The sequence below is a fragment of the Clinocottus analis genome, unplaced genomic scaffold (genome assembly GCF_023055335.1).
Source record: "Clinocottus analis isolate CAN_PGR_092001 unplaced genomic scaffold, fCliAna1.0.p SCAF_21, whole genome shotgun sequence".
Lineage (NCBI taxonomy): Eukaryota > Metazoa > Chordata > Actinopteri > Perciformes > Cottidae > Clinocottus > Clinocottus analis.
Window position 1 is genome coordinate 13,137,428 of NW_027175943.1, and position 19,559 is coordinate 13,156,986.

The 19,559-nt window shown below is 45.0% G+C and overlaps 1 protein-coding gene across 3 annotated transcripts in view; it reads right to left on the bottom strand.

Annotated features, from left to right (window-relative positions):
* The window catches only part of dock11 (dedicator of cytokinesis 11), a 45,458-nt gene that overhangs the window by 25,439 nt on the left and 460 nt on the right, over positions 1-19,559 (bottom strand). For 2 of the 3 annotated variants that reach the window (XM_068587341.1, XM_068587342.1), the window contains exons 2-18: positions 15,337-15,453; positions 14,812-14,901; positions 13,940-14,022; positions 13,276-13,342; positions 11,188-11,283; positions 10,779-10,913; positions 9,738-9,921; positions 8,829-8,908; positions 7,575-7,658; positions 7,219-7,359; positions 5,800-6,105; positions 2,635-2,757; positions 2,428-2,510; positions 2,141-2,263; positions 1,860-1,936; positions 1,421-1,605; positions 1,237-1,302 (exon numbers count right to left, since the gene is read on the bottom strand). In XM_068587341.1, the coding sequence (XP_068443442.1) occupies positions 1,237-1,302; positions 1,421-1,605; positions 1,860-1,936; positions 2,141-2,263; positions 2,428-2,510; positions 2,635-2,757; positions 5,800-6,105; positions 7,219-7,359; positions 7,575-7,658; positions 8,829-8,908; positions 9,738-9,921; positions 10,779-10,913; positions 11,188-11,283; positions 13,276-13,342; positions 13,940-14,022; positions 14,812-14,901; positions 15,337-15,453 (2,040 nt within the window). Of the gene's footprint in view, positions 1-1,236; positions 1,303-1,420; positions 1,606-1,859; positions 1,937-2,140; positions 2,264-2,427; positions 2,511-2,634; positions 2,758-5,799; positions 6,106-7,218; positions 7,360-7,574; positions 7,659-8,828; positions 8,909-8,996; positions 9,708-9,737; positions 9,922-10,778; positions 10,914-11,187; positions 11,284-13,275; positions 13,343-13,939; positions 14,023-14,811; positions 14,902-15,336; positions 15,454-19,559 lie in introns of those variants that run through there. The other variant, XM_068587343.1, reaches the window with a different exon arrangement.

The window sequence follows — 19,559 nt, forward strand, 5'->3', positions numbered from 1 at the left end:
GAACAAGCGTTTGTCTGAGCGGCTGCAGTGACGGCGATATGAATCAAACCTGAGATCATGAGAGGTCAACGAGCGGCTATTTAGGACAGTTCAGAGGCAGCCTCTGAGGAAGCCCCTCATCTTCTGAACTTTCACTTTCCCGCTCCCCAAAAAGCTCTAAAAGAATTTCTTCCCAGTCGAATGTTGAAAAAAACTCAGAGCGTCTGATTAAAATCTCCTGAGAGGTGCGCCGCTCACTCGACTTCCGCCATTGTTTGAGACCGGGCTGTGCGGTATCTGAAGGTACGACACGCACGTCTAGACGGACTCAATCACGGTCATCAAGTGCAAATGTTTTGGCAGCAGAAGTGAAGAAGAATTTTTCTGGAAAAGTGTAAAAGAGAAACAATCCACGGCACTTTGATGACTGTTTCCACCCACAAATATTTGACATGTGCGGGAGAAAAACAGTGACCAGTCATTATCTCCTCCTGCAAGCTATAATAACCAGCTTCTGTAGGCGCTTCCTCTCTCCTTTCCTGGCCTCTCAGATGCACACTCTGACTTCCATTTGCTAAAAGCAGTAAAACGGGTCACATTTTGAGGCTGCTGCTATTGATCAAATCTCACGTCGGATATTTCGCCAGTTTTCATGGCCTTTGCACCGAGCTCCAGTGCACCAGTCTGTGGAAAATAAACTGCATGCTCTTCTTCCTCCTCCCCAACCACCTGTCTGTTCACCCATCTTCTGCTTCATCGTTCGGTCTAAACTTTATCTGTATTATCTGTTATATCAGGTATTATCTGCTATGTCAGGTATTATCTGTTATATCAGGTATTATCTGCTATGTCAGGTATTATCTGCTATATCAGGTATTATCTGCTATGTCAGGTATTATCTGCTATATCAGGTATTATCTGCTATGTCAGGTATTATCTGCTATATCAGGTATTATCTGCTATGTCAGCTATTATCTGCTATGTCAGCTATTATTTGCTGTCATGTATATTGTCCCAAGGATGCTTTTTGACAGAAATATAATACACTCAAATAATACACTATAAAATAACAAATAAATAAATATAGAATTTTTTATTATTTATATTTTTTAAAAATAAAGTCGCCTGAAATAAAAAATAAAAAGGTAGTCCCTTGAAAATAAAAATAGAAACCTATTCATGTATTTAGTTACTGATCTACACTAACTAATTAATGTATTAATAATTGCATATATATATATATTTCATACAACTCACCTTTAAGAGCGCTGCACCTTCTTCATCTGAATCTCTGAACTGGATGCAGACTGCGATGTTTCTGGCCTGTGTGGTGGAAACATCCGTCAGACGATGCACACAGCAGAGAGAATACTCTGGTCGCTGACAGACTTTCATCATTCATATTAACTTTTTATCCAGCTTCATTCTGAGTCACACACACCTTGGTGAAGGTCTTCTGGTTGTCGTATTTGAGCTGCAGGGGGCAGATGTAGAGCTGGTTCTTGTAGGTGGTGAAGGGGTAGTTGTACTTGGCCTCGTCGGGGAGGAACTCCTCCACCTCCACCGACACCCGTTCACAGCCGTCCTCGAAGGGCTTGACGGGAACGTAAGCGGAAGTCACCGTATCTGTGGGGGGAGAGAGCGCACGAGTTAGAGAACCAGACCTCTGTGATCCCGGTTCTTGAGCCAACGCTAAACTCAAACGCCAGTGCGTATATTTATGAGCCAAGTACACTGCAAATACCCAAACACACATACTGATATTGTTTACAGCTGAGTCCTTATAAATCAGGCTGCACGTTATCTTAACCAAACTGTGTGGCTTTATTTTGAAAGATGCTTGGATGTCCCACAGGAAGCGTTCAGAAGTGACAACATACTTGAGAAGTCAGGTGGGACACACTCAATGGTGACGTTCAGCTGTCCTGGGATGGTCTGAAGCTTGCTCTTCTCAGGTCTGACGAGACAAAATAAATTAAAATCAAGAACAAGAAGCAGTTACAGTCTGAATAAAGGATCTTTCTACATTTACAAAGTGCTTCCTATTTAAATTTGTATTCTAATGCAGAGCAAACAAGGCATAAATGTGCAAGGGGAAGAGTGTTCTGAGCTACAGTACCTAAGCGCTGGCTAAACTAGCAGAAGAGTGCTGATGACTCACTTCCTGATGTCGGCCAGCAGCTTGATGATGTCGTCAGTGGAGACTTTGCTGCTGTCCTGGCGGTAGAGAGGAGAAAACTTCCCGTCCATGTCCAGGCTGCCCTGCGCGTCTTTGAACACCTGCCTGAAGAACCCATCACACAGCGCATGTACATAACACGCGAATGGACTTCAAGGTTTTAAAAACACAATGCATTATCTTATCATAATGATGTCTCTCATGCATCTGTACTCGGCCGTTTCAAAGACTGCATGATATATTTGACTAGTGGGTTATCCCGTTCTTACTTGGCAGCCCAGGCAAACGGCATCCTGTACTGGCCCAAGCGCTGGCATGTCTGCTTGACGGCTTTGAGCACCTTCTGCGCCGTCTGCGGAGACACGGTGAGGACGCAAACAATCAAAATGGAGCAGAAAAGGCAAAGAACGAGGGGTAAACTGGTGTGTTTGTGTTTTTTAAATGGAGGTGAAAAGCTCTGAGGGGGGCGAGCGGACCTTGTTGATGTCGGACGTCTTGATGTACGGCTCGGCGCAGTGCGTGATGCCGTTCTGTAACACCTTCTCCACGCGGGCCACCAGGAAGATGTCTGCATGCGGGTTGGTCACCGAAAAGATTCCCTGGAGGAGAGAGAGAAGGGGGGAGGCTAATTAGTGTAGGGACTCCATGACGTGGTGCAAGACATGAACTGTGGTCACATCGGCAGACCGACGATCATCATCAGCGATTCAATCTCGAAAGGCATTTTTTTTCTGCTGCTTCTCTAAGCGTGCGTTTGGGGAAGTGGCTGCTCATTCAACAGGAAAACCACACGGGGCTCACGTCTATGTTTGGTCTTTTGAGCTTGTAGTGTCAGTTCACACCAACAATCTTGAAGGGAGCGAAATTAAATTCGGCCAAACCGTGCTGCTCATGAGCTCCGATGAGTGCAACTATGCTGCTGTAACTTTCTGCGAACAAGAGCAGATATCTGAGCGGAAGAATTTTGGAAATCACAAAAGTTTTCTGCACGAAACAGAGCGGCTGCACCATCCCACAGACTAACGCGGCTTTAAAATCAAAACAGATGGAGAGGACGCAAACTGCACGTCAATAATACACATCTTCTGGGGAGAGTGGCAGACAGACACACTTCCTGGTTGCACTCCAGGAAGTGTGAGGGGCGGACAGGACCGTAACCCGGTCCTGTCCGCCCCTCAGTCTCCTCATATCGTTTTAACACAACCACACAGCTGCTTCTGGGTTTTGTTGCCGCGCATTTTGCATGTCGGGGGGAAAAAAAAGCTCCTCAATTCGACATCAGACTTCCGAGAATAGCTCGCGAACGGTGTCCCAGCTCAAAGCCCCGCCCTCCCTCCCCTCCAGCAAACATTCGCACTTAGATGCATTGGATTTGTGAATTATGTAATGAACTGGAACGGAGGCTGTACAGGAGCGTTGTAAGAGGGGGAGGCTGCGTCCTTGGACCGCACCCAATGCACCTAAATTAAACTGTAGCCTGCCGAGCTATAACAGCACACTAATCACAGACGTGGAGGCCGCTCCGCTCGTATGCACGTGTTTGTATGTGTGTGTTCTGCTGGTGCGGTGCTTTCACAGATGGCGGTTGGCAGAACGCGACATTACGTCCATGCATTAGACTTGGAACGCCTTTTGCATTTTGTGTCTGCAGCTTCCCAGCTGTGTCTGGCCTGCTGCAGTCTCTGTTACACACATACATCAGATCAGTCGGCAGGACAGTCTGCTGTCTTTTATATCATCTGTTAGATATCAGTAGATGAACACAATTCTATAACTCTTTCATATAAATGGAAATGATCAGAGACACAAGCATATACTGAATGCATCATCTTCCATCAAATATCCGAAGTAAGAAAAACAGCTAAATATATAATATTTCTACTCCAAATACTAGTCTGACTCTCCACTATTCATCTTCTTAGCTCTATGTTGTTTTCTCTTTTCAAAGTGTTGCCGTAACAGCCGGTAACGTCTCTTATCACATCAACTAGAAAGTGAATATCTGTTGCTAATTTACAACAGGCACAAGTCTTGCTGAGAGAGTAAATCATATTAACAGGCCATGAGGTGAGGAAATGCGTGTGTGTGTGTGCGTGTGTGTGTGTGTGTGTGTCCACAGCACCTGCAGGACTTTGCCCGAGCCAAGAGTAACACTCACTCATGGTCATTATTGTTTCCAAAATAAACTCTCCACTAGAAACACAGCGAGGAGAAAGCGAGGTGATATAAAACTTGCACCACTGAGCGCTGGGCTGATGTAAAACTGGCAGACCGAAGGGAAAATCACCCGCAATTGTGAGCTGATTGAGCTAAACTGAGTCCCTGTGGATCCTTTTCAAGTTTTTTACAGGCTGGACATGAACTAAGCACCGTCTGGAGACACACTAAACATCTGGAAAAAATACTATAGTATGAAAAATGAAACGCACAGCCCAGGAAAAGGTAGAGATCAATATGAAGAGCTCCGTCATCACGGGGTCAGGACACAAGACGGGGACGGGGAATCCGTCCATCGGCCAGGAACCCCTTGTCCCGCCCCGGTCAGCACGAGAAGCAGAGCGCTGTTTCAGAAATGCAGCGGTCTGTCACCTCGCTGAGCTACGAGAGGGCTTTTAAAATGTTAAGTTGTGAATGTTCCACTGCTTATCAATCAGTTTGAAAATCCTCAGTTCTGCTTCAGAAGAGGTACTGAAAGGTCTTCTGAGGACACACCACACAGAGGGGTTTCCTATGAATACAGCATTTTCCAGCCACAGTGCAGAGAGGTTTTCTCTGGCGTCTCTCAAGTTGTCAGTGTATTGGTGTGAATGCACAAAGAGGTAATACATTCATAGTGCATATGACTTTTGTTTGTAATTGTACAAACCAATCCCAGAAATAACACATAACAAACTTCTCAGTATTGTTTAGACCACAGAAAAGCTAAAAGTAGCTCGTCTTCGAGTACTGGGTGTCTGCGATCCAACTTTTACTAAAGTTACCATCATCTTTTACGTCACTTTAAGAAACTTGTTTTTAATTCAAAGTTAAAGTCATTTTTATTATCAATTTGGTGCAATGTGCAAACATACAGAAGATCGAAAGTACGTTTCTCTTCTGTCGAACATATAGTGAATTGTGCAATAGTAATAATAATAAAGTGCAAAAAACAGTTTAAAAAATTTAGAAAAAGAGCAACATATAACATATAGACAACATAAATTAGGAACTATTAAGACTACGAAGGACTAAACTATAAATAAATGACTGTAACTCCTTAGCAGCATTCAGACATGTGAGTCTAAAAGAGGACGGAGTTAGACTATTTGAGGACGGATTGAGACTATGAAAGACTATAAACTATAAATGACTGAATTAATTAAATCAGCTACCAGTTTGACTTGTATTTGATTTGATTTGTATTTCCTACAGTCTTATTTGAAAGTATTTTGCGAGATATAAAACACTGATCAAGAAAATAACCTTTTTATCACTATCCTGAATATAAAGATGTATTTAAGCCAGTTGGGTTTTCTCATTCAACACGAATGTTTTCTTCACACCTTGAGCTGTCTGAATGACACAACAGTGACTCATCTTTCACACCCGCTTCTGACTGGCCGCTCACTATCAGGGAGTCATTTCCTCATTCGTGTTCCTACCTGCGTGGGGAAGCGCAGCAGGGCCTCCGACACCCTCTGGAGAAACGGCAGGCCGTTCCCTTTTGCAGAGTCTCCGTTCGCCGTGATGCCGCCTCCTCCTCCTCCTCCCTCCCCGACTCCTCCTCCTCCTCTTCCTCCTCCTCCTCCTTCTCCGCCTTCCGAGTCGGACGAGGGAGAGAGCTGGCCCGAGGCGTCGGTCAGCATCTCCCTGACGCAGGGCGGGTTGAGGTCGACGTGGAAGTCTGCCGAGATCTTACAGCTCTTGGAGACGTCGAAGAGGGCGAGGCTGATGAAGAACGGTTCCACCTGGGGATCCGGCAGAGATGGTTCAGGGCTCGTCGTCTATAATATCACTGGATTCGTCACATATCACCTTATATTTGAATGCATTAACTTGTGTCAGTATGGCTTTTATTACAGGCACAAATGTTTATGTGATTTGTGACAGAAAATTGAGCCGAACTATCTGAGGATAAATATCATATTATCATGAAAACATAGCCTATCTGTTTATGTCTGATAAAATAAATATTAGTTCATCTCTAATTTGGAAGTTGGCTCCACAGTCGTGCCACCCACACACTTTAGAATGACTGCGCACTTAAATCAGGGTGGATGGTTCCTGCATGTTGGACGAGCCCGACTCCATCCAATAAACATTAAACCTATCAGAGGCTGTGGAAGGAATGGAGGGAGGAGAGAGGGCTGCCTCTAAACCACAAGTATGAGTCGGCTCCTTTCTCCTACCAGCCTCTTTAATGCACCCGCAAGCAACTCAATGTTTTATGACTACAGCAAGCCGTCTGACAAAGCTGGAGCTCACACACGCTCTAAACTGCTGTCTCACGCCGCTAGCGGCTCTTTACATCGACATTTCCATCAAGCTCAGGTGATTCCTGCCTAGAAGAACAAGAAGGGGGAACCACTGCTGCAACGTCAGTGAGCGGACTTGCTTGACGCAAACTAATTTCATCATAAACGAAATGTATTACAGCAATATCTCGTTGTGTTATCTTTTGGCCTGTAGACTGCTGTTGCTTCCAGACAGGCCACCATGAATTATGAAGGTGTGCTTTCTGGGGCAGCAAAGGAGGAGCGTGTGCTGGAATTAGTAACGCTGAAGTGCACACAGACAAAATCACAGGATGTGGATTTTCACAAAATAAAGCAAATACATTTTGAATCACTTTTTAAGCCGTTACAACCCTGCTTGGCCATTTTTTAATTGTCTGTGATTATTATTGGTACTGTCTGTCTGTCTGTAGTTCCTCATACAACCCCACATGGAAATATTCAAAATACAATGTCCCTTTAAAGTTTATCATCTGGTAGTGGTACATAGAAAGAAGTAAAGCCAATTATTAGCAGAATCATATTATCAATGAGACAATACACCTCTCATGTAAGGCAACAACATACATTTGTGAGGACGCCGTCGCCCTTCTCGCTAACGCAGCCCTGAAGACTGAAGGTCAGGTCGTGGCAGCTGACCATGATGCGACGGCCGAAACGCTCCTCAAACGGCTTCACGTCCGGCTCGATGCCGGAGAAGTCCAGCCTCTGTATATCGGACAGGAGAGGAGGAGAGGAAGCATGAAGGCAGGAGACCAAACAACCAGGAAGATTGATCCATTGGAGAGGAGAGAAGGAGGAGGACAAAGGAGAAAGGAGAAAGGAAACGTGGTGGAAAGGGGATGAGGGATCAAATAGTCTGAATCAATAGTGAAATAAATAAATCATGGGATAAGCAGGTGTTAAAGAAGCATCTCGTATACCTGTGTCTCAGGATCCAGAGAGAAAAGCTTTTGTCTGCCTTCATTCCTGTTGAGCTTATTGAACTGGTCAGTCTCCCTGGCGTACTGCAGACACACAGAGACACTCAATTAATGTCTTAGGTATCAATGTTTGCTGACGCTTTATATAACACAGTGTGAGCTCTATTGCAAAGAGGCCCCGTACTGCGCACTACTGCCGTCTTTGCTGGTAAACCGACAGAAATACAGACACAGAGTGAGACAGGAGACGAGCATCAGCGGACCCAGACAAAAGGATAAGAAGGGCAAACATATCCAACCCCTCAGGTCACGTCAGAGCCCTAATCCATCTCCTTCCCCACGTCTCCTCCCCCCTTTCTTCCTGTTCTCACTGTGACCAGCCCCGCAGACAAACTCCAGTGATCTTGTGCGTGGAGAGGGAAGCGCTGCGCTGGAGTAGCCCAGAGCGAACAGCAGCGCAACAGCAGCACAGCAGCACAGAGGGCTTTGTTGTCTGTGTGCAGATCTGAGTTCATAGACATGTGAAAACAGCTCGGTCTCTGCAGAATAAACACGGCTCTTCTCGGGCTGATGAAACGGACTCAAACTACAGACATTCATGAACAAGAGGATATAAATGTGACTCATTTTGGAGATGAGATTTATTTTATCTTGCTTTCTTTTTTTTCATTTTCTTTTTACAACTAAAACATTAAAGAATGCCCACAAGGGTGTAGACAACCACGTCTAATACAAACAATGTAGGGCTGTACGTCATTGTTTTTTTTACTTTTAAAGCTTCTGTTTAGGTTTTTGAATGACGCTTTGAATGTCACAAATACAATTTGAAATTATTTTTCCTTTTGTTAAAGTGGTTATATAAATATAATTTATGTTGCTATTAGATTGCTGCTCGACCCTCCATTAATACAGGTTGGTGCCTCCCTTTGTGAGCGTCAAAGAGAGCATCGACAACATTAGCACTTTATTATTTTTTTAAAGGCTAAACACTAACAAATACAGATTGAGACTTTTTTTTTAAAATGATTACATCTATCTTACATCTGTGCAGTGGAGGGTTTAAAGAGACATGCAACAAACAAAATAAGCTGCGCCACATTAGAATGTCAATGTCATGAATGAAGCTTGGACGCTTCAAACTATTCAAACAGCCCTGAAAAGATTAAACACTTGAGCTGTGATCACTGTCCATGTTTCTGTATATCTATTTTGTCTATCTATATCATGAACCATACGTCCATCCTTTGTTCATACCTTCATAAGTTCAGGCTGTAAGCTCCTCCCCAGGCTCTCCAGCAGGCTCTCACCTTTACCTTGGCTGGTGGTGTCGTCATCTGAAGGAACGAGACAGTGAGCACACATGAGTAAAGGTCATCAGGATGCACAGAGACCCACTCCGATAACAACGAGCACGATGCTCACACATTGGTTCCCTCAGGGCTTCCTATGCGACCGTCTGCAAGGTTTGCTTCCCAAGCGGACAAAACTAATATCTTTCGGTCTACTGGCCTAATTGAAGTGAGACTATTCACTATTCTGCTGACTCCCATGGGACCCGTGATGGACTGAGTGAACCCTGAGTGGCCCTCCATCTTTCTGGACGGCCTCCCGGTCCTTCATCAGCATCTCTGCCCGAGCTAGGCCTATTGGGTTTCAATAGAACATTCTGCAGAGAGAGTATATTATTATACTTCCACAGTGCAGGACAAGCAACGAGTTCAACAATTCACCATGCACTGACCCCTAAAGAAACTGGAAAATATTCTGATATACTTATGCATGCACAGCTGACTATATTCCCCTCAGAATGTACTGCTGATTCGGAAACTTCCACGTCTCTACTCTAAATGTGTGTGTTATTAGGCCTGTGTATTGTCTGCATATCATTGTAATCTGGAATCCATTAAAATGCCATAACACAGGAATCAGACTTCTGACTGCTTTGAATTCCCTCCACTGCCAAGTAGAAGGATTACTTTAACCCTGGCTTTCACTAAAACAGGCTCAGAAGCTGTGCACAGACATGCTATTATTATTATCATAGCTAACTGGACCATGACAATTCAGGAACGTTTCAATAAGGCTGTAAATAATAGCTTGGCTGAAAGGTGATCTGGAGAGAGAGACATAGACAGAGACAGTTAGCTTTATGGTATAACTCACCAAGGGAGCAGTCCAGCATCTCTGCACCGTTCCTCCTGTCCTGGCTGGCCTCGGTGGTACTCTGCAGAGCCTGTCTCAGCGTGATCACCCACTCCTCCATCTCTGCGTCGCTGTCTGCAGCCAGGAAGTGGCTGTAGCGGTCTTGCATCTTCAGCTCGAAGCCATTGCGGCGCATCTTAGGGCTCTAAAAAGGAGGAAATATGCATATGCTTAACTCTAACAGTGAAGAGAAAACAAAATCATCCGATATGCTGAAGATAAGAGTGGTGCTATAGTTGGTGCAAAGCAACAGGATTTATCCTGAAGGTTGATGTCATTTGAACAATTTATTGTATTTTCTGACCAAAAGCACACACCATACTCCACAAGCTTCACTAGCCAGAGTGAGTCTTCCCATTCATCAACTTCTGAATGCTTTCATCAAGCAGAAAGCTTCCTGGCAGCCTCTCTAGCCTCTTAGCACAGACCTGAATGAGGTACCAGCCTGTGCCATGAGCCGGCAGCAGCAGCAGCCACTCATAATCTGCTAGAACGGGACTTTCATTCCCAAATCAATGGAATGCAGCAAATCCATCCAATCAAAGCGCCTCAAAGGCCCTGGAGCGTCGCGAGACGAGGAAACACACTGACTTTCACGAGGATGAGAAAAACTCACAGAGGGAGACAGACCGAAAGGAGTTCAACTAAACAGGCAGCATGGTAGAAGGAAAGTTTAAAGGGATAGTTCAGATTATTCCAAGCGGGGTTGACGATGGTTGTCGGCACGTCCCCCGAGCATGTGAGCGTCCTTTTCTAAAAATCTGTACTATTCGAAACAGAACATACACTTAACGTAGATTTGATCGTTTTTAAGAGGGATAATTGATGTTTTGCGTGTCCCTCGTCCACAGCAGTACATTACTTTGCTCCTGTACTCCTGACTATGAATAAGTACCTCGTATAATCCGCCTCAAAAAAATTCACACTATCTCTTTAAGTTTTTGCCTTAATCTCAACCGCATTTGCTGTTTCTTTGTTTGTTTGTTGTCCAGCCCCGTATACCTGCACAACGTCTATACAGGAGTCCAGGTAGATGGATCCTTTGGTGTCCTTGCAGTTCTTCTCGTCCTTGTAGGAGTTCAGGATGTAGGAGCCGTCGGGGAGTTGAGACAAGTAGAAGTACCTCCTTTTGAAAACCTGCAATTCCCAGTAGTAGAGAGCGAGTCAGGGGAACAGGTTCTGAACAGCAGAGAAACACAGTGTAAAATGGGTACATTTAAGATTTAAAAAATGTTGCTGTTGCTGTAGCTGATGTAACAAGTATGTATTATAATATTATAATATGCTGTATAGTACAATAGGATGGTAAGTCATGTCAGTCCTGTGTTGAAGCCAACGTTTTGCCGTTGTTGTTTTGTTTGTTGCTGTTGTGTTGTGTGAATAACAGACAGGATGTCTGGTGGTGACTCACCCTCATGGAGACAGACAGGCTGCTGTTGATGTTGGCTTTCTGAAGCCAGCCCTGCTTCATGATGCCTCCCCTCTGGGAGCACAGCGACGATGTGTCCTGGCAGACGTAGACACAGGAAATCAATGCTGACTTTATCAAGCAGGTTAATTCGGGTTACATTTTAAAAGACTTAGTTGGGATTGCTGCACATTGCTTTGCACCCGTGCTGCTGCTCCTCTTTGTTTCTCCAAACTCCATCTCCTGTAGGTAATACACTCACTGTTGAGAAGTAGCTCATACAACCCTGCCATCCCTTTAAACATCGCAATAGTCACTGTGCTTGTCTTTTACAACCTCTACGGCTTCCTTTTGACATTCTTTAAAACATTTAGATCCACATCTATATGAAACATTATTCTATTTCAGTGTAATAACATATTTCAGTCAGTGAAAAAAGGCATCAACTATAATCACACTGTCCGGCCAAATTAATTTGATTACAACTCGGCCTCAGTCCTGTCACTGCAGCCTCTCCCTCTCATAACCATGGGACTGTTCATCAGCACCCGAGGAAACACCGTGCGTCATGACGTTTACTGAGAAAGAGTGCTGCTGTGTTTACACGTGTTTGCACGCCTGTGACGAGCTTAATCACAGTGAAGTGGCATTTTGTCCTCCAGCAAAGCACCAGGCTTGTCCTGTGATCTAATTGGCTAGCTGTTCCCTCTCCGACAGCTCGTCCAAGTCCAGACTTCCATTTGACCGCCACGCCCTGCTCCATATCAGTGTAGTGGGGAATGGCCCCCACGAGAAGGGAGTGTAGGGTTTTGAACGCAGCCCTCGGGCCGGCTCCTCCACCAATCACTGACAATATATAAAAAGGCACCGTCATGGCCTCACTCCCTTTTGGACCCTGTCCTGGCCCTTTGGCGGCTCACGGTTCACCTGCTGTTATACCTGTTTTACTGTGTCTGGTATACCTGTTTTACTGTGTCTGTTATACCTGTTTTACTGTGTCTGGTATACCTGTTTTACTGTGTCTGGTATACCTGTTTTTCTGTGTCTGGTGTACCTGTTTTACTCTCTGCTTTGCCTGTTTTGCCGCACCGATTTTGCCTATTTTTCTGTCTCCATTTTGCTTCTGTTTTGCATGGTTTTGCCGTGATGACTTTGTTCTGCATTTTTTTGGCTTTTAGTGTTTGTTTATTTTCTTGAATTCCTTTAATAAACTTCCGGTTCATTTTATAAAACACGTCTTTAGCCAAATATCAGTAATGAATCTGTGTGCTTAAATAAACTCTAAAACTATGTCTTAGGGTTGTTAAACGTATATTTCTTGGGGTGCAAGTCCCCAGGTGGCTTTTATTCCCCCTTCCCATAAGGCCCCATCACATTCATGCCTAATGTCCCCAACTGCATTAATACGGATGTATTCTTGTGGCCCGGCTATAAAAAGGACATGGAGAAGCAAACATTTCTACAAGATAATATAAGACAAATGTTTGCCTTATGATAAGTGTATTATGTGTATGTGGGTTTTTTCTTTTTGTTCTTAAATCGTCTCGCTACTAGCCAGCCAAGACATCACGACAGGAGATGAAAATGGCAGAGACACTGTCCGAGTAGAATGATCTGTGTCTAGAACTAATAGAGCCATCTCCTCCCTGCACTCCCTCCTGGCTGGCGGCAGCACTTATTTTCCTTCAATTAAACTCGTTCCCTGTCTAAGTTTATCTGCATCCGGCCCGAGGGAGGATCGATGGGGGCTATTTATAGAACATATTCGGCTCCTGGTTTCACTGCCCAGCACTCAAGTCTCTGGGGGGGGGGGGGGTCACATTGCTGGGTGGACTGAAGGGCGCACGGACTGTAAGTCACAGGGAGTCTTCCGGCACAATCACCGGTTCAATGCACGCAGCCACATTTCTGTCACGTCTCCGTAATTCAAAAAGATAAAGGGGATCATTTCAATTTCCTAGCGGGGTTTATAGCACATCCCCCAGAAGCTGTGCATGTGCAATCCATCCATAAAGCCAGAGACTCAATAGCAGACCACTCATGTGGTGATCAATGTCTGCGATCTAATGGCGCTCAGGCCCGGCTACTCACCTCGTCTTTGGCGTCTTCATCGATCTCGAACACATGAGCTGGCAGCTTGTCCGTCTTCAGGCCTTTGCTTTTGGGAGAGAAAACACACAGTGTGTGAGGGTCAGCAGTCTTCAGTAACTCAGCCCCCCCCCCCCTCCCTCCCTACTGTACTTTATCTGTGGTGAGGTCTGCCATCTCCATCTCGCTATGCCTGTCCTCCTTGTAAAGCATGCAACAAATCCTGTTTGTCCTGTGTTGGGCAGTTAATCTCTTTTCACCTCGTCTGTTATTTTTGTCCATTTTCTCAGACGCTTGAGGGTATTTGTTAAGTCTAAATGTCTCTTTCTCCTCAATTTACTGTTACAGTGCAGTTTGCAGTGATAAAAATAATTTATAAATAATGGTGGATTCATCACCATTTAACAGTGACTTTAAAACATCTGGGCTGCACCTGTTGTGTTGAACTCTGTGCAGTTATGTTGGTTTGCATGCAGTGTTTCCTCCATTCTGCTGAAGCAGCGCAGCTGCACTAAATATACAGAAGCAGCAACTTGTTGGATGTCGTCACCCGGCGAGACCGACGTGAGCGAGCAGAGCAAATCCCTTGTACGTGCTACAGATTTGGCAGCAAAGACCTCCGATGTTGTTTTGCCATCAAAGTCCCTCCCCCCCATATCTTCCTTACCTCGGCAACATGCGGAAGTCACCGGAGTAAGCCTCATACTTGTAGTTGATGACGTGCCAGTCGGTGTTGTACATCTTGATGCACTGCCAAACAGATCATCAGAAAGCTGGATTAGGAGACAGCAGAACCACACAAATGCTACAGCGGCACGGGGACCTAACAGAGCACAACTTCATGGCGTTTATCAACTCACAGCGAGTCTGCAAAGTGGCAAGAGAGCCGACTTCTGCTTGCCATTACTCAAGATGGTTCTCATTGTGCATTTTACTGTTTATTGCACACAAAGAATCTTCAATTAAGTCAGCTGAAAAGGATCTCTGTGCAGTAGATGCTGAGTCTGTTTTCACCATTCCCCAGTTGGTTTCATGCTGTATCACGGTCATGACAGCTGGCCCACGAACACAGATCCAGAGTCTGGCGGAGCAGCAGAGTTTATATCCACGCGTCATGCCAGAGGAGTCTGTTTCTCATTGCGAAACAACAGCGTGTGTTCACTACGAGCCGCTGCGTTTCTTCCTAAGAGACCACTTTAAGCTAAATGTCACGAAAAGTCTGTTTGTCTGCGCACTATTTTAATTAATTAATTGTTTAAATGTACCTGACAAGACAAATTCTTTCTATGGAAAAACATATGAGGCAATAAAAGGTTTTGATTCTGAAGAGTTGGCGTGAAGTCTTCAAGAAATCAGCTTTTAGAATTTGTGAAGCATTTAAGAGTTGTATTTTTTATTGAGCAGATTGTAATGACTAAAACTGAATTAAAAAAAATATGACTGAGAAGATGGCTTTGTTTCTTCACTCCAAAATCTCCTTTTTTGATATATGTATTAGTCGTCCTACACATGGAACAGCTGGGTTGTCATATGTTGTACCTCTTTGGCAAACAGACTCCTGGCCTCCCGCTCAGCGTTCTGAGGCACCGAGGGAACGACGGTCCTCCTCTGCCGCGAGATCTGTGATTCCTGTGTGACGCACACACACACACACACAAAAAGAACAAACAAACAACATTGTCAAGGCAAAGAGAAAGTGAATAAGAGGAAGCAGGTGGCGCAGATACGAAGAAACAGATGAAGGGGAAAAATATTAACTAGACATGGAGCGAGACATGCTTCAAAACAAAACCACATGTTTGAATCGACACCAGTCGGTACAGAGCGAGAGGAGCCTGGATGGATCGTGTTTGACCCGTAAATAATTGAGCCGGCTGTGCCGGGGATGACCAGTGATTGATGATGGGGAAACATTTCTTTAAAAAGTGATATTTTACTGCTGTTTCTTCCTATTTGGCTCAGACAGATTTTCCAATGAAAAAAAGAAAGAAATCTACTGATCTGTAGTGTGCGGTATATGAGGATTACGAGTAGGAGGAGGACGCGGCAGTAAATAAGCCTCACCGAGACATCGTCCACAGGGCAGAGCAGCAGGTCTCGGTAGGGGTCACTGTGGATCTGGGCCTTCCTCTGAAACACCACAGCTTCATAGTCCAGCGGTTCAATAATCTTTGGCTGCTCCTGAGAGAGATGAAGACAGACAGAACACAAACACACACACGTGTAAATTCAAGGTAAGAAATCTTTCATTTTGGACTCACGCTCGGCTCCTTGTGTCCGTTCCTTTACCGTGTGCTGTCGCAAGTTCCACATGACCCTGTGATGTGAAAGAAGTCAACACTGGCTCGACCCCGCAGGACCTTTTACTGCCCATGCAAAAACTGAGCCACATGAAATCGGGGAAAACCACACAAGTTTAGAGGAGTGTCACGAGGGGGAAGGATAGTTTCTCAGAGTTATGGGTGGATGGGGGTGAAAATATGTTGACAAATGAGAATAAATACACAGAAAAAGGCAGAAGAGGAATCGGACAAATTATGACACTTGACTTAGATAGTTATGAGCTGTCAAATGCAGCGCTTGGTGCACATCACATGCCATGGCTGAACATCATAACTTCCTGTTTTGAGTTTCATAGAGAAGTGGATGATATGAAATCACCCTTTCGGCAGTATGTCTTAAAGGGGCCGCTGGGCTAAAACCAAGCGCTCCACAACTAGGTCAAGATGTAATCGCAAGCGTGAAAGCTAGACCATTAATTCCAAGAAAGTGCTCCCTTTAAGCTCGAACTAAGCAGCGACGGCGGTGATGAATGGCTGAGCCAATAAGCCGCGGCGGAGCGACAACGGGCAGAGGAAGTGGATGATGGGTCTGATCAGCAACCGAGCCGCAGCACCCCGGAAGCTGCAGGCGATACATGCACGGCAGCCGGCATGCAGAGCCATGCTTTCCTACTGTACCACAGCTGGATTGGGCAATAAAGCAATAGCTTTCCTGCTGCTTTTCTTTTTTTCTTCATTTTTTTCCTACCGCTTGCTGGTCTGCACTTCCTTCAACTCAAAAGCTCTGCCAGTGTTCTCCTTTTTACCACTTAAAAAGGACCACATATTATCTATCACCTTCTCACTGCAATCTAGCTTCAAATTTGGTTTTATTAAACTTAATTACTTTTGAAAAACACTCACAGAAAGACAGATTGAAGCTGCTGTGTCTCTCTTAAGGAAACTTGGACAGAAGAGCTGAGTTTGTCCGGCTTTAATTCAGAGGCGTTGAGCAGCCGTGTACAAGTTGGGGAAACAATTTAATTCCACCCCGTGCACACAACATGTACGGCATGTTGTGTATCAGCTCGTTACGACTCCTCAGCGAAGCTGTGTGAGGTTTACACCGAGACAAATCTTCCAACCCAAGGCTCCACATTTCCTGAGGATTTGGAAAAATAAAGCTCTGTGGTTTTGAACTCAGTTTGGCTATACAGCCTGAATTGAGCGAGGTTTTAAATCTCCTTGAATATCCCGGTATCTAAAGGAAAGAACGTTCTCCCTTTCCGTGTTCTCTAACCAATAATTTGGCCCGTGAAATTAGCCGGTTACAAGAACGTGTCCTCTGCAGATTTGTTTTCCACCAGACCCCGACTTTCTCGGTTGTCTGCACGAAACCTGCGATTAGTTTTTTTTTCTTTTTCTTTTCTCGACCACTAATCTAAATAAAAACTTCCCAACCCCAATGACACGTTGGAAAAGTACAACATTTAGCATTTGCAGATTCCTTTCTGCGTTGTGTCGCATCACTTCTATCTGTTTTCACATCAAGGCCGACCATCGAACGTACAAGCGGCGACCCGAGCAGCAGTAAAACACAAAACCTGCGAGTCTGTTGAAAGCATTACGCACGCTTCCTGTCATGTGCAACAAGCTGAACCGCAGCGCTATAAGTCAGAGGCAACCGGCAGCGCACAGTGGCTCCACAGCAACGCTGATCATGTTACACATAGAGGGAGGGAGGGAGGGGAAGCAAGCAAAGAGAGAAGGAAAGACAGAGAGAAAAGAGGAAAGAAGGTGAAGAATCACCGGCAGGCGGCTGTGAGGCCACCGTGTCCCTGATTGGGAAACAGAGAGAGATGCTCAAACACGAACGGACGTGGCTTCACATCTGGGTGGATCTGCGTGACGCAAGCCACCGACCAGGCTGGAGAACACACCAACACGTCACCGACTGCAAACACGACTCACAGCATAGCCTCCAGGGGATGAAGACGATGATCATGACGACGGCGACAATGATGATGATGTTGTTGGCAACAAAGGGCGCATTTCCAGATGTCTGCGTCCCGTTTACGGTTCAGCAGATGGAAAGCGCTCACAACTTCATTGGGAACAGAGGGGTTTTATCATGTTGGCTGAGGAAGTTTACACTTGAACACAACGCATGAGTCCACACACACACACACACACACACACACACAAACACATGCGCTGACATGAAAGTCACAGCGACAAGCAGTCACACTGTCCCACAACTGACCTAACTGAGTGCTCCAAGCTGTGGGAATACCAACAACACAGCTACTTTTATTTATTTATATACATATAGGGCTTCTCGTTGTATGCACATGTAATGTATGGATGATAAGGGATTTAAACACCTGGTTTACAGCTAATTATTTGGTACACATGTACAGCAACACAATACATAGGGGTTTTATATCCAGTTTGTAGTTCACTGGTTTACCGTCACGATCACATTACGCAGTAATAAGCAAATAACTGATTAGAAGTGTGTTGCTGTTAAAGGAAAACCATGTATTAATCAAAACTTTTCATAACACATGGAGGATGTTGCTCCTGTGTCCTCTACTTACTACAACCTATATGGCAACAGGGTATTGTGATTGAAAGCAACAAGAAACTAGAGAGGAAATCTGACCACATTAACGATGGCTCCATGCAGGAATAACTGCAATGTTATGAATCACACCTGTGGTTGACGAGTGAAAACACCTGGCGGGAAAACGGTCACGCCACTTTTTCCCCCCTGTAGTCATGAGCTCAATCTGCCATCTTCTATTATACAGAGTTGATTTTACTCTCCGCTTGGAACCCGTGAAACCAGGAGGACAAGAAGAGGAGACCTAGAACCTAGAAAACAACGGGACTGACTGCATACCGATGTTCAGAATGAACACAGTCACACAGGAAGCATGGTCACAGCATGCCTGAGGGAATCCCCACATACACACAAATACACAAAACAACGTTTGTTCTCAGTTACCAAGCCACCCGCTGATTCCATAAAACATGCAGCCAAAACCTGCTCCTCTAAAACAGAAGAAGACAAAAACATCAGAGACACACACACTTCCCACATGGCCAAAAACAGACACACACTCCCAACTTCTGTTGCAGGAATCCAAATCATATCACATGTTTATTACACCAGTGACCTGCTTACGTCACACTCCTCAGGATGCTCATCATAAGACTACAGGCCTAATCCCAAGGGAACAAGACAAGAGTGGGTCTCTTACACAGACTTATCCAGCTCCATTTTTGGGTTTGTGTTCGTCAGTCGCACAGTGAGAAAAATAAACAAAGGGGAAGAAAGAAGAAGAAACAAATCCGTTAATCTGTACTGACGTCTCTGGAAGTCTCACTGACATGACGAAGTTCACACACACACACACACACACACACACACACACACACACACACACACACGGACATGCTTGCTGTGTCAGCAGGATCCTCCTACTCATCTCTCAAACCACTGCGCCTAATCCCTCATTATTGCGGTTTGTTCCGCGCCACTATATTAGCCACCAGCACTGCTATTGATTCACAATAAAGGGCGGGGTAGAGAGAGAAAAGGGCCATTAAAAAAAAAAAAACTAATTAACAACAGACATGCATGTCTGCCATTTCCAGCAGCAACACAGAGGCTGTGTCAGGAGGACGGGGGAGCCATGCTGCAGCTGTCCTTGTGGCGCTGCTCCTCGGTCGCCAGCACACAAAAGGAGCCGCACATGACTGGGAAATAAATAAATAAATAAAAACATGTGTCCCAGTGCGCAATGTCATACTATTTTACTTGAAAAAGCAGAACTAGCATATGGGAGTCAAATTCGCGGCATTCAGCCGTCTTTTACAAAGATTGTAGCGTTGGAAAAAAAAAAACGCTTTCGGGAGCCGGTGACGTTACCGGAGCCTCGCGCGACCGTTAATTAAGGCTGTCGTGCACGCGCAGCGAACGGAAACTGTGAGGATAAATTATAAAAAGTATGACAAACG